The sequence below is a fragment of the Barbus barbus genome, assembly GCF_936440315.1.
Source record: "Barbus barbus genome assembly, chromosome: 4".
NCBI classification, from domain to species: domain Eukaryota; kingdom Metazoa; phylum Chordata; class Actinopteri; order Cypriniformes; family Cyprinidae; genus Barbus; species Barbus barbus.
The window spans coordinates 27,187,108-27,202,725 of NC_136732.1; the positions used below are offsets into that span (position 1 = coordinate 27,187,108).

At 36.1% G+C, this 15,618-nt stretch overlaps 1 protein-coding gene and 1 gene segment (V, D, J or C); both read left to right on the plus strand.

Annotated features, from left to right (window-relative positions):
- Nucleotides 1-15,618, plus strand: part of LOC306868774 (uncharacterized protein) — a 280,152-nt gene that overhangs the window by 216,261 nt on the left and 48,273 nt on the right. For 6 of the 9 annotated variants that reach the window (XM_079415129.1, XM_079415131.1, XM_079415130.1 and 3 more), the window contains exon 3: nucleotides 2,788-2,843. The exons of 2 other annotated variants lie outside the window; for them this stretch is intronic. In XM_079415129.1, the coding sequence (XP_079271255.1) occupies nucleotides 2,788-2,843 (56 nt within the window). Of the gene's footprint in view, nucleotides 1-2,780; nucleotides 2,844-15,618 lie in introns of all 9 variants that reach the window. One more of the 9 variants, XM_079415134.1, reaches the window with a different exon arrangement.
- On the plus strand, nucleotides 3,105-10,594 carry LOC306868803 (immunoglobulin heavy constant gamma 2-like). The segment is given in 5 exons: nucleotides 3,105-3,147; nucleotides 5,467-5,799; nucleotides 7,722-8,027; nucleotides 9,108-9,262; nucleotides 9,428-10,594.

A 15,618-nucleotide genomic window follows, 5' to 3' on the forward strand; every position in this document is an offset into this window, starting at 1 on the left:
AGATTTTATATTTCAAGGACCAGAATTAACAGTTGATTGTTTGTATGTATGTAGGCATGTGTGTGTATGAATTAATGAATGAATGACAATAAATGATGCCAAACTTATAAGAGTATCTCAAAGTTTTTTTTATTTTTTATTATTAGTAGGGGCAGATGCAGGAAGGGTTTGGTTAAGGTTATTATAGCCTAAATGGTTTCACATTATAATATCAATGTCTTAATGTTTTGGATAGTATAGAGCATTAGTGCTATCTTTAGTGCAAATCATATTTCTGACTGACACTGGAGGGCAGCTACAGAAAGGCAGGATGAAGAGATGTTTGAATCCATTTACAGTTTTTTTGGATTGCTTAAGCACGATTTTCAAAACAGGGCCCGTGTGTTCAAAACACTACACACAATTAGCACAACCACACACCCAATTAGCAAAACACTACAGATCCTTTGCATAATTAAACACTCTTGTAAAAACTATACACTTCTGTTTAAAAACCACACTTTGTTACCATATGAAACACACGTTTCACATGTTACTATACTCTGTTTGCACGAGTTACACTCTGCTGTGATAAACCTAAAACACTTTTAGCGCTTCTACTTCCCTATGATTAGAGTAGGCTACCATCAACAAAGTACAAATATAAAGTAAATCCACCAAACACTACACAAGACCAATGTTGCAGACTGAAGAAACTCATTTATTTCTCAACACGCCCAAAATGTTGACACGGAGATTCATAATACTGTAACAAAATGTCACTTTACGTATTGTACTGTAAGTTTACGGTTACAAAAAGAACAACAAAAAAACTAGACATGGTCTCGTCGCCTAGCTGGATCTGGCCAGAGAATTTCATCAACAGCGCAGGCAATGTTGTCATTAGCAAGACACCTTGGAAAGAAACGTCTTGAATGACGAATCCATCCTTGCATTGCTGCTACCTCCATCTGGTCACAGGCCTCCTCCATGGCTTGGATGAGGGGTACCTCAGCCTGGAGACGGAGATCATATACCTTCCACCGCCATGCCGAGAAAAACTCTTCTATAGGGTTGAGGAATGGAGAGTATGGTGGAAGATATAGGACGGTGAAATGTGGATGTTGCTGAAACCAGTTCTGAACCAGAGCAGAGCGGTGGAAAGACACATTGTCCCAGACAACAATGTATTGCATATGATCGATTTGATTTGCTGCTGTTATGTTGTGCAATTGGTCCAAGAATGTAAGTATGAGTGCTGTGTTGTAAGGGCCCATATGGGCATGGCGGTGGAGGACCCCATTCTGTGTAATGGCTGCACAGAGTGTTATATTACCCCCACGTTGCCCTGGGACATTGACTATAGCCCTGTGGCCAATGAGGTTTCTTCCCCTCCTTCGTGTTCTCGTCAGGTTGAACCCAGCCTCATCTACGTAAATGAACTCATGCTGGATCTCCTCTCCATCCATTCGTAAAACTCCCTGAAGAACAGTGTCAGGCAAAATTGTGTAGTTCAGTGTAGATCTAGTATACATATTACAGTACAGTAAAAGATTATGAGACAGTATGCAAGATCACACTGCTAAAGTGAATACATACCTCTGCATAATCATGCCGCAGTCGTTTCACCCTTTCGGAATTGCGCTCGAAAGGCACTCGATAAATTTGCTTCATTTGAATATGTTTTTTTTTTTAGGATGCGTGCCAGTGTTGATGTTGAGACCTGATGGATATCGTTGAAACTGGCATGGTTATTGACAATGTTAGCTTGGAGCTGATTGAGTGTCATAGCATTGTTGGCCCAAACCATGTTTACTATCTCCCTCTCTTGCTGTTCTGTGAACATAGGAGGCCTTCCCCCTTGTCGTTCCTGACCCTCAATCCTATGTAGAAAAAAAAAACAGTATACAATAGTACAGTAATTTCACAGGAAAAGGTAACAGAAGTGCTGATACTGCATAGAATACAGTACTGTAAGCAGTTACTGAAACCGTGCAGATGTTTTTGATATGGTGATATTTTTACAATACCTATTTTCCAGTCGAAATGTTCTTATCACACTTGCCACTGTGTATCGGCTTAGATTTGGCTGTACTCGCAGTCCAGCCTCCCTCAGCGTCAGGCCGTGGTTGACAACGTGGTCAAGCAGTGTTGTGCGGATCTCATTTGTCAGATTGTGTCCTCTTTGAGCACCTTCTTGTCTTCCTCTTCCTCTTCCTCTTCCTCTACCTCCAGCATGACCTCCATCTCTTCCTCTTCCTCTGTTGATTCCTCTTCCTCCCCTTCCTCCTCCTCCTCGTCGTCGTCTTACTCTTTCTCTGACTCTTTCCATTGTGCTTGAAGACCGATGAACTCACCTGCTGCTTTTTATAGTGCTTATACACCTGATTGGTGTGTCTACAATTAAGCAAACAAGTGTTTGCACACCTGATGACTGTGTTGAACCAATTGGTTGGACGGTGCGGTAATTTGACAGTCAGTGCTTTGGTATTGCAAGGAAGTGACTTCATGATAGATTTTTGTGTGTAATGTATGTTAAGTGTGTTTAGTGTTTTGCAAATCACTGTGTGTAGAGTTTTGCAACAAGTGTGAGGTTGACAATGTGCTTATAGTTGTGCAAATATGGGCTGATGTTTTGCTTCTTGAGTGTAAGGTTTTGCTAATAGTGTACTACTTTTAATTTTAGTGTGTAAGCAATCCAAAAAAACTGTAAAAGAAAGGTAAAATAACAAAAGTCGGCTTTGAGGTTTGATCACATGAACATTGCTTCTTCTTGTGGGTTTTTGGTTAGTAACTCAAAGGCACCAGTCACTGTGTCTACTTCGACTACTGGGGGAAAGGAACCAAAGTCACCGTTTCCTCAGGTAAGATATTGTTGAGACTCTCTGTTATTCCATTTTTATACAGTTTTGAAGATCAGGTAATTGGTTTTGCCACAAATAACATACAGCGTATTTACAATGTGTGTCGTAAACAATATCGAGTAAAACTCTCAGATTAAAGAAAGTGCGCACTAAAATGTCTAAAAACTAGCTGATAACGTAGGCCTAAGAAAAGACAATGTAAATGTACTGTTAGGGTAATGGTATGGCTCTTATCGTAAATATTCTCGTTGTGACGGTGCCTTTGAATACTGGGGAAAGGGAACAACGGTGACTGTAACATCAGGTAAGAAGTCAGATTTTTGTTTAGTTAGAGAAAAAAATGCATGTTTAGTAACAGACTTTTTAGTCAACTAGTTAAAAAAATTAATCATGGACAATGTTGCATTTAATTATGACTAAATAGGGTTGTAGCTGGATTTGCTGGTATTTTTAAACGTTTTTGTGCACCGAATAAATTAAAAGCATCACTGTGACTACGTTGCCTTTGACTACTGGGGGAAAGGAACCAAGGTCACAGTGACATCTGGTAAGAAGTAAACTTCAAATCTTTCATAAACGTTGACATGCATTTTAAATATACCCTAATAGGAAAACTATGTACAGACCGCTTGTCCGTTTTGCAAGAAAAAAAATTAGACTGAATTAAAATGATCAATAAATTTGTGGCTTAGGATAATAAATAAAAGTGACGTGTCATACGAGCGTGCATAATAGCTATTTTTGTACAATATCCATGGGTAAAACGGTCAGTGTGACAATGCTTTTGACTACTGGGGGAAAGGAACCAAGGTCACCGTCTCGTCAGGTAAGAAAAACCTACTAAAACAAAATCTGATTTAAGTACGAAAAATTGTGACTGGTAGGCTAATTTGTCAAAAAGTTATATATATACGCAACATTTATTTGGATATTGTCTCTACGATTAGGACAATTAAAGTCGGGACATGTCTTTAGAGTTTTGCTAGAAACGGAATAATTAAATCTGACATAATTTAATGACATGCGCATTCAGATAAAACAACGAATCGGCTACAGGTCATTTAACAGATCCTGAGCATTTCTGAGTCGCATTTTTATTCTGCGCTGTAACATTAAAATAATATTGTGTAGCTGGGCTTTCGACTACTGGGGAAGCGGCACCAAAGTCACCGTAACAAACAGTAAGATTTTATTATTAATTGCATGGACAGCTGTATCGTAAAATAAGACAAAATGCCACATGCATGTGTTATTATTTACAGTTTTCTTATTATATTTTAAGAGTTTTCTATTGATTGTTGTCAAATGAATGGTTATTCCATTAGAAAATATTAAAGACTGGGCTATATAATTTTATAATGTTTCGTTGTATAGGCCTAGCTGCTAAAAACGAACAATAATAACTGTTTTAAAATGTTTTATTGTTAAACAACTACTTTAACTGTTAATTGTTCTCGCAAGTGTTGTTAATCTGTGCAAATATTAGAAGCTGAAAACAGCTAAATATGACTAAATAACTAGACTGCAACGTGTCTCGTGCGTTTAAACTTTTTACACTGCTGTGACCACTAGGCCTAAATTTTTTATTTTAAAATAATAAACTGAATTCCGCTATTACTAAGAAAATACATTTTCTAAAATACAAATTCAGTTCTAAATAAATAAATAGGCCTAAGTAAAACACCGTCGTGGGTCCTATGTCGATACCCGACCGCTTTTTAATATAATTACAAATTGATTTAGGCTAATTATCTCTTCAAATTATTCAATGTTACAATAATGCTATATATATATATATATATATATATATATATATATATATATATATATATATATATATATATATATATATATATATATATTATGTGTGTAGGCTATATATACATTAATTCTCAGTTTTCTTTTGTTCGTTGGATCATACTTTATTTTAAGGTCCAATTCTCGCTATTAAAAAACCATTAACTACGACTTTTGCATTAATTATACTCCTAATTTTATTTTAAGTTAGTAAGGTAGTTGTTAAGTTTAGGTATATCGGATCGGGTTAAGGAATGTAGAATATCGTCATGCAGAATATGTGCTTTATAAAGTCAAGTCACCTTTATTTATATAGTGCTTTTAACATTACAGATTGTGTCAAGAGCACTTAACAGTATCAAATTGGAGGATAGAGTGCAGTAATGTATAGAAATAAGATTAAACACTCAATTTTCAGTTAAGGCATTTCATTATTGAATTCAGAGATGTCATGTGTAGATCAGTTTAGTTTAAATAGTATCTGTGAAATCAAATTGACGATAATCACTAATAAACAGTCAATATGTTAATAATAGACATGATAATAAACAACTAATAGCCTGAGAATTGGTTCCTATACTAAAGTGTTATATTTGTTTTAACTTTTCATAGGTTATGTGAACGATTCATTTGAAACTAACTGAAAAGTAATCCATGCAGTCAAAATTTCCAGTAATAAATCAGTTTAGATATATAGGCTAACACTTTATTTATTACAGCATCCAAGAAAAAAATATATTTGACCTAATTCGCAAGATTTTGTGTTTTAATATGCGACTCATCGAAATACTTGTTTCTATTTGGTCCAAATGTATTGTCTCTACAGCTGTGGAATCTCCACCAAAGTCAATCTTCGCCTTGTCTCAGTGTACTCCTGATTCTGATGGGTTCGTCACCGTTGGCTGCTTGGCAAGAGGTTTCTCACCTGCGGACTCACTTACTTTCAAATGGACGGATTATGCTACGAAGGAGTTGAGTGAGGTCGTGCAGTATCCAGCATTCGGGGGGAATGGAGAGTATACCAAAATCAGCCATATGCGCGTGAAAAAAAGCGATTTGGATCCTAAAAAACCATACAAATGTAAGGCTTCAAATAATGGCTCACTAGAGGTTGAAATTCCTGCAGTTCCTGCAGTTCCTAAAGTTCCTGCAGTTCCAGGTAAGTCACATCTCTGAAATGTCTGACATTTTACATTGGTCATTTTACTTAATGTGTCTCTCTGTTGTATCTTGATGTTGGGTCAAGATTATGATGTTTCTTAGTGGAGGCTTAGGTTTGAATAGACATTTTAGCACATGCTTATAGTTTTGTCAAATCATTGTTTTAATTATTTAACACCAATGAACCTGCTTTTTATTTTTGTGCATGTCAAGCACTTGTCTGAAATCCGATGTCAGTGACCAGCTAAGAACAGCTATGAATTTATATCAATTGAGTCTAAAAACATTAGAACAGAAAAGCACATGATAGGACACATGATTTCATCCATCAATGAATAATAAAAGTGGACTTAGGCTTTCATTAAAAAAAAAAAAAAAAAAAAAAAAAAAATCCTAACCCCATGCCAGGAAATACAATGGCGTGTTGGATTCCTTCTGTATAAACTAAATAAAATAATAATATTAATATTATTAATAATAATAACAATAATAATAAAACTATACAACATTTAACACTGATGTTCAAACTCAACTATAAGAGCATCCTGTGCTTACTTAAAAAAAAGCATGTTGCACTGTTTTATTTTGCTTTTCCTGACCTCTCTGCTGTCTCCTATATATTGACAACCCCACCATCAGACCCATCTGCACTGACACTGAAGCCATCAGTTCAGAGAGAAATATTTGTAAATTATACATTTGTCTTGGAAGCTGTTGTTGTTTCTGGAGATATAAAAGATACAGTGTCATGTACAGTGAATAACACTGATGTGAGACCAAAAGTCGAGTTTACTATTGACATTTCACGGTCTATAAAAAAAATATGTGACACAAATGACATAAGCCGCTATTCCACCGAAATTACGTAGTGCAATTTGTATCAGGAACTTATTTTTCCCCCCCCAGACCTGTTACTGTCTGCAAACAGCAGCGTACTTGATTACATCAGTCAGCTCGCCTTGGCTGCTGCAATTTTCCTCACTGTATTTACAGTAAGACGAAATATGATATCAAACATCACTTCCGATTTTCGTTTTCATTTAAACATTAATAGCCACAGAAATGTAGTTCAGGGAACGTACATATTACAATGAAACTAAATATTATATCAAACATTGCCTATTTTCATTTTTATTTTAACATATGATTAGTATAAAGACCAAAGATTACCTGTTAGATTTACCCAAAACGAATGTTATGTTTAACCGCTACAGAGACACCAGAGCCATGCAGCGGCAAATGTCAGAAGGACTAGCGGAGTTTAGGATGCTCTCGGCGGGTACATGAGCACTGAGCGCCCGGTGATCGCGTGGAGCTCACGTCTCCTAAATCGATGAAACATAGGCGCTGTTTTTATAAATAAACCGCTGATTTGAGTTTTAAACAACTACATTATCGCCTGAAATACTTTTAAAAATACATTTATGACACAATACAATAATATTTAGAAATTAATGCGATTATATTGTGGTTGAAATAATGCTGCGTGAACTCAACCAATCAGCATGTTCAGCGACAAAAATTCCGGACCTTTGAAAAAGTACTACCTCGCGAGAGGGACAAATTTTTACCCAGAACTTTATTTAGATCCTGGTTCCTGCGGTGGAAACACACCGAGTAAAGGCCCAAAGTCCTCCTAGTTCCTGGTGAAAGTTCCTGCTGTGGAAACGGGGCTATAGAAATCAAGCAGGAGATCAGTTTTAATAAAGGAGATAAGTCAGTGTAAAACTTATAATTTACTTAGTGGCTCTATGTGCAGTTATAAATGCTGAAAGGTTGTAAACATTTTTTTTTGCCTGCAAGACCATTTGAAATGCTTTCGCAGTTAAAAAGGCTAGACTGCCTTGATACATTATTGTTATTCAATATTATGTGATTTTCTGTTTGTTTAAAAAACCTTTATTCTCTCTTTCAATTCAGATGGAAAGAACCCCAGTATTTTCATTTACAAACCTGATAGAATTGACACAGATCATATCTCTCATGTGTGTGAGGTCACCAACCCTAAAACCAGCGATGTCAAAATCATGTGGAAAGTGGGTGATGAGTCTTACATAGAGAGCAAAATCAGTGCTACCATCGATAAAGGGAACTCCACGTCTGTTCTCAGCATCCTAACAATAACTAAAGAAAAGTATGAACATCTCCAAACCTCCATCACCTGCGCAGTCAAACATGCCAACATCCCTGATGCACAATCTCCATTACAAGCTGCAACAAGCAAAAGTAAAAAGCAAGAATCTTTATGTGAATAATGTTCAAGCACTTCATCAGTTGTTCTGTTTCATTGCTTTTGTCCTGTTGCTCACTTATGTTGATTATGTATCTTTTTTTATTATTATTGTTTTTGTGCATATTTCTGTCTGTTCTTTACTGCATGGGTCAAACATCAAAATCAAATTACACTCATGACTATTTGTTTAATTTGATATTTACTTACATGTTGCATGTAAGTAAATTAATATTTCTGCCTGTATGTCTGTATCACTTTACTGCATGGGTCAAATATCAAAGTCAAATTACACTTGTGACTATATGTTTAATTTGGTATTTACTTACATGTTTCATGTAAGTAAATATGTTCTTATGAAAACGTTGTCAGAACATTATCATAGAGCTTGTTTATGTCTTGTTCTGTGCTTACTGTACTGCTGTTAGTCTATCCATTCCTCTAACATGACATTTTTGTGTTGTTTTACAAGCAATAAATATTTGTGTTTGCATGATTTAGTCCAGCTTCCTTGTGGTTTTCCTAATCAGAAACTTTGTGTGCTTTACTTTCTGCTCCTGTTTTGTTTTCAGTATTTAGAGAAATTATATTTTATTTAATATTTTTCTGTCTCTAGTAAAGACACTTGTTCAATTCTAAAGGTAACCATCAGCGTCACAATGAATTATTGACCTTTTCAATCAATAAAACATACAGATGGTATATAGGATATGTTTTATGTGCACTTGTATTATTAATATGTCAGTATTCGATACTAAGTTGAAAATACTGTTACTTGATAACTGTACCATAAATATAATAATATGCCTATGTTTATTTTTTATAAAGTGTATGTTCTAATGCACCAACAATGTCTAACAGACAGGGCTATAATATAGTGCATCTTTGTCTCTTTAGTGTGTACTAAGTGTCTATGTATGCAGTTCATAAAGCCATTATGTGCTCAGGAGTTTATATAACACTAACTAAATAATACTGGACTTTAAATCCAGGATGTATGATTTACATTCTCATATATCTGTCACAACGTGTGTTTACAATACATATGTCTCATGTAAATGTGTTTTCTTTTTTAGGGGAGCCACCTGAGCCAGTGACAGGCTTTGCTCTGGACTGCAATGAAGATGTTCTTGAAGAGGATGAGTTCAGAAGTCTCTGGTCCACTGCCACCTCATTCATCTTCCTCTTCCTCTTTTCTCTGACCTACAGTGCTGTACTCAGCTTCTTCAAGGTAATCTAAATGTCACTTCATAATTTACAGATCATTTTAAACAAGCACTTCTGGATCTCTTTTACTTGACTGTATTATGCATATTGTTGCAGTTATAAACATGCTTAAATTTAGATTGCGTTATGTCTTTAATGTGATTTTAATTATAGATACATTTCTTCCCAGGTGAAGCAGTGATGATTTATTAAAAGAACTTGTGAAGACTCCAAGGTTTCTTATTTGTTTTGTGACTGTAATTAAATGTTAGTCTAATCTATTTTTGCTCTGTCTGTTCCTGTCTTTCTGTAAGTTTGTCTGAAAAACATATATGCTCACTGAGTTGTTGAAACTACATAATTTGTCTCTGTGCACACATTCTTGAAGACACTGACAAATATGCAGTTCACACTCATCAATAAAGACTTATTATGTCTCTGTCAAATCATCTAGATATTACTTCTTCAAAAATATCAGCCTCTTACTACAAGTGACATTATCTTGCATTTTCAGTAGATGTTACTATGATATTAGTAGAGCTCTGTCAGAACATACAAAACTGTGAGAATATGAGCTATACATATATAGCCATGACCTCAGTCTTGATGTGTTTGCTGCTTATCTAAAAGCATGAGGGCAAAAATCTATAAATTTTAGACAAACTGCTAAATTTAACAGATTAATAAAGTAAAGCTTTCAAACTCCATTGGAATGTTTTGAGGAGTGTCATCTCAAGCAGATCAGAAAAATCTTGATTTTTAGAATTATTTTTTCTGTTTGTTTAGTTGTTCAGAAATTAAGACTCAAGAGTCAAACCGCACAGAAGTGACATGTTCCTAGAAAGCTGGAGTTTAAGGTATTTCTGCAATGTGTTTCACATCACATTTCACAGTGTTTTTCTCTGTTTTCGGTTGAAGTATTTAAATATTTCATCTCTGGGGATCCACCACATCTCACATTCAACAGCTGCAACTAGTTGAGCACTCAAGGACATTTAAAAAAAAAAAAAAAATAGTAGTCAAACGTTAATTAACTGAACAACCCATGTGCGGTTTCAAACAAGTTTGATGAGTTACAAACAATTCAAAACAAATGGTCATGCTATGAAATGTATAATATTTATGTAAACATTGTTCCCTCTGTGATCTGATTTAATTGTAACAACATGCTCTTTATGTGTAGCCATTACTACTAATGCTCATTAATACACTTAAGATCCACTTTCATTACATTACAAGCCAACCTCAAAGTTTGTTCACAAACTTTACTTGTTTAGCTACATTTTGTGGTCTATCTAAAATGATGTAGCTTGAAATGTGCTGAGAATTTGGAGCGTTGCAATAAAACTTTACAATTATTTCAATATCGATATATTTCAAAGTAATTTTGCTTTGCTGATATATGCAAAAATGCTGGGCAAGTGTTTCATTTGACTAAGTTCTCTCCAAGGAATTTCAGAATGTCAAAATTAGATCTATTCTATAGCATCTGTGTATGCAGGTCTCTCTTCCTCTTTTTTTTCTCACACCTGCTTAAGTGAAACTGCATTCATGTTGATGACTAACAATTCTTAGAAAGGTTAAAATTATCAAAGTTATTACCGAAGCCTGCAACAATTTATTAAGCTGGCATCTATCTATCTATCTATCTATCTATCTATCTATCTATCTATCTATCTATCTATCTATCTATCTATCTATCTATCTATCTATCTATCTATCTATCTATCTATCTATCTATCTATCTATCTATCTATCTAGTGCAGTATCTGAAACATACAAAGTGATGATACCAGCAACTTTATAGCAATAATCCAAACCAAACTAGCAACCACCCAGAGTACCCTAGCAACCACATAGCAACACCCAAGCAACCACCCTAAGTACCCTAGCAACCGCATAGCTACACCTTAGCAACCACCCCAAGGACCTTAAAGGGGTAATTGGATGCCCAATTTCCACAAGCTGATAAGATTATTTAGGGTCTTAATGAGAAGTCTATAACATACTTTCTCAGTGGTAGTGTAAAACAACACCCTTTTTACCTGGTCAAAAACAAGGCCGCAAAGCAACAACCCTGGGCACCCTATCATAACACTATAATATAATAACACTCTCACAACTAACCAGGTACCCTAACAACAACATAGCACCACCCTAGCAACCACCTCGAGTAAAATAGTTTTTCTACTGTATTACCTTCAAAACATTCAAACTTTACAGTTTTTGTCAGTCACTTTGGGGCACTTATCAAATAATCCTTAATATCTGCAAAGAACAGCACCACACAATGGATTACCTGCAAAAGCCTGCAACTTGCTCAAAATCTATAGTTCATCTCCCAAAAGTATTTATGTCAATGAACATATCAGTGCCATCAGAATGAAAAGTCCTTGTGTCATTGTCAGGGCCGCTGCTGGCCAAATGGGTGCCCTAAGCAGGATTGTATTGTTGTGCCCCCTCCATCAAATATTATGGTAGTTAAAAAAAACACACAAAAAAACACCTACTATAGGGGTCAAAATAGAACTTTAATAAAATATAAAAGTAAATAAATAAATAAACTGTAATTAAATTGTATTTTTCACAGATTACAATTAGGCAGCTCTAGACAGTTACCTATGGCTATTATTTTATTAATACAGTTGTCTGATTGATTTTATGGTATCAAGCATTCAGAAATCACACAAGAAATTATAGAGGCTCTGTCATCTATAGCAAAAAGATGGCCAAAAATTAAAGATTAAGTGTATATTTGAATTAAATGAATTATATTTGATTTCAGAGTTGCTGAAATCGCGTTTGGTCTCGTACTGTATCGCGTATCTTGTCAGTGTGTGCACTTGCTTGGCCATTTGTAGTTGATAAACAGGAAAGTGGGTCCAGCTGAATTGAAATGATGATTTGTTGGATTGGTATAAAAAAGGTTATTATACCGCGGCAGCGGTCGCGGCACTCGTCGTGTGAAGACCAAAGAGTGTAAAGACCATCGACTCTACCGTGCGACTCCACCGGGCAGGGACACTGGCAAGGGATAGTAGTATCGCTTTTTATTAAATTTTTTCATTTATATGTTTATTATTGAAATGTTGTTATATGCATGTGTCAATTTGATTTAATTTCTTTATTTTCTTAAATATGTGGGTATATAGTATTTATAGAGTTGTAACTTTTTAGTTTTAGTTACTTTTTCTTATTTGTAAGTCGCTTTGGACAAAAGCGTCTGCTAAATGACAAAAGTAAAGTAAGTAAAGTAATTAAATGTTTGGTCAATATAGCCTATTAATATCTGTCCCTTGGGTCAAAACGACCCGAAACTGATTTAAAAAATCGAGCATTGAGCGTTATGATACGAGACTTCTTGACTTTTGTCACACTTGCACCGGGAAAACACACACACACAAAAATAGAGTGGATTCGATGAGTTTATGTGGGTGTAATAAAAAAACCTAACAAAAGTGTTGCTCGTGGGTCAATAGGAATCAATGGGATTTCTAGGGAAAAAAAGCAGCATTTGGGGGGGGGTGTTAACCATACAAAATCTGAGACAATCCAGAAAGGTGCATACCCAAACGAAGGGCTGAGACTGCAGAATGTCCCAATGCAGAAAAAAAACTCACATATCCATACACACAGGCACACACACACAAGCACGCACATGGTACACACACTCCCATAGACATTATAAATATTATAAATAATGTTTCTGCTGGGAAATGAATATCATTTTGACTTTTTTTTATTACCAAACAGTTACATTTGAGTGATGAGGTGATGACCAATCATTTGATATCATATTTATTTTTAAATTTATCTTTTATATTTATTAGATATTTATGAAAATGTATGGATATGCATATGTTTAGATTAAAATTCAGTATAATTTTTTTAACAAAATATAGTTTTTAAAATGTTTTTATATATATCTGAAAGCTTTGATATATATCTGAAAGCTAAATGAAGCCTCAAGTTGATGTAGTTTTAAAGATTTCACATTTTGAGCACAGTTCAGAATCTCCATGGGTTCAATAGGGCCATCTAATAGCTGAAAATATAAATGCAATTTTTTGTCATTTTTTCCAGCCAGGTGGCCTCAGAGACACTCAGTGACCCAGTTCCTGATGGATCATGATGTTTAAAGTAGAAATTGAGTCTTTGTTTGTTTGTTTTTTGTGAAAAAAAAAATGTATGCAAATATGTTAATTATCAATAAAAATTCCAGAATTTAAGAATAATAAAATTAAAAAATCACCAAAAATAATAACAAAACCTACATAAATCATTAGAAAAAAAAATAGATAAAAATTTTCAGGACTGGAAAAAAAAAAACCTGTTGAAGGCCTTCGGGTCATTTTGACCCACGAGGGACACTTTTGTTATAGGTTCAGGAGGGACGGATGACAAGGATATGATCATCCTGTAAGTGTAACAGCAGCAATTGACCGTTCGCAAAACCAGATCCACCCTTACTGTTGCCATGACCGACAAACAATGCCATTCTCACACTACACATCATGTTCTCACGCAGTGAAAAATACAGAGCAAAAAGGAAACTGGCAACACACCGACAGAGCAGAGCAGCTTACTTCTGATATGAAACAATGTCTCAGTACCTTCAGCTTTTAAACTGAGTCATTTTAAAAGAAATTCAAACAATAAATAGCGTTTTGTGGCTCTTTAATGTGTCGTGACAGATCACTGTATTGCCTCAGATCAAACGTTTGAATCGACCGTCTTTTCATATTTACTTAAAGCACAAAATGAACATGAATAAACATCAGAAAGTGTTTTATTTCAACCGCGGAACACAGCATTTTTTCTCCCATTGATGATACCGTTAAGGATTTGGTCAAGGCAGGTCAGTTAAAATCAGGGAGTCTGCGCAAGCCTATAACAGTTTTGAATTGCAGATGCTAGAACCACCTCTCACTCAACATCGATAAGACCAAGGAGCTGGTGGTGGATTTCAGGAGACAGAGCAGAGAACACACACCCATCACCATCGACATGACACCTGTGGAGCGAGTAAACAGCTTCAAATTCCTCGGTGTTCACATCACTGAGGATCTTACATGGTCCGCTCACACAGATGCAGTGCTGAAGAAGACACACCAACGCCTCTTCTTCCTGAGACGGCTGAGGAAGTTTGGAATGAGCCCCAGCATCCTCAGAACATTCTACACCTGCACTGTGGAGAGCATCCTGACAGGCTGCATCACCGCCTGGTTTGGAAACAGCACTGCTGGCAACCGCAAAGCTCTGCAAAGGGTCGTGCGAACTGCCCGTCACATTGTTGGAGGTGAGCTTCCCTCCCTCCAGGACATCTACACCAGGCGGTGTATAAAGAAAGCCCGGAGGATCATCAGTGACTCCAGCCACCCGTCCCACAGACTGCTCTCTCTGCTGCCCTCAGGAAGACGTCTCCGCAGCATCCGATCCCGCACTAGCCGACTGAGGGATAGCTTTTTCCCTCAGGCTATCAGGCTAATGAACAGTCAAAACTAATACACCCTACAGCATACTCCCACTTTACAATATACCACGCACTGCACTTTAATTCCATACAGTTCAAACTGGACTACCAGTACACTACTGCACTAATACAACAATCTTTTTGCCAGCACTGGATACCATCCAATGCACATCCATGACATTTGCACATCCGGTTTATATATAATCTGCTGCATCTTCGCATATTACTGTGTGTATATAACGTAGAATGTGTACTACACAATGTGTATAATGTGTATCGGTAACTGTATGTCTGTCTAATAGTACACTGTGTGTACTGAGTATATGTATGTGTATATTACACATTGTCATCTGTATAAATCTGTACGTATGTATGGTAATGTCTATATGTAAATTGTTTCTGCGCTGTCTGGAGCACGCTCTCAAGAATTTCACTCACGAAGGCACATGTGCTGTGGTGATGTGACAATAAAAGTGATTTGATTTGATTTGATTTGATTTGATTTGATTTAGTGTTGGACTCGGACACTCCGTTAGTTGTTGCTGTGGTCTACAGGCCTCCGAAGCCTCAAAGACTTTTTAATAGATTTCTCAGATTTCTTGGGGGAAATCATCCCCAATTCTGATTTATTAATTATTGGGGATTTTAACATTCACATATGCTGCCCCCAAAACTCATTTGCAAAAGACTTTATCAGCCTAACAAAAGCCTTTGATTTGGTGCAGCATGTTAAAGGACATACTCATATTCATGGACACACTCTCGATCATATTCATGGACACTCTCGAACCCATGTCTCATGGGTTCTCTATGGGTGATATTGAAATGTAATCTGAGCTTTTCTGATCACAATCCTATTTTAATCAACACACCATTGTCATTGAATGCTGTAAAACCTCATGTTTCAG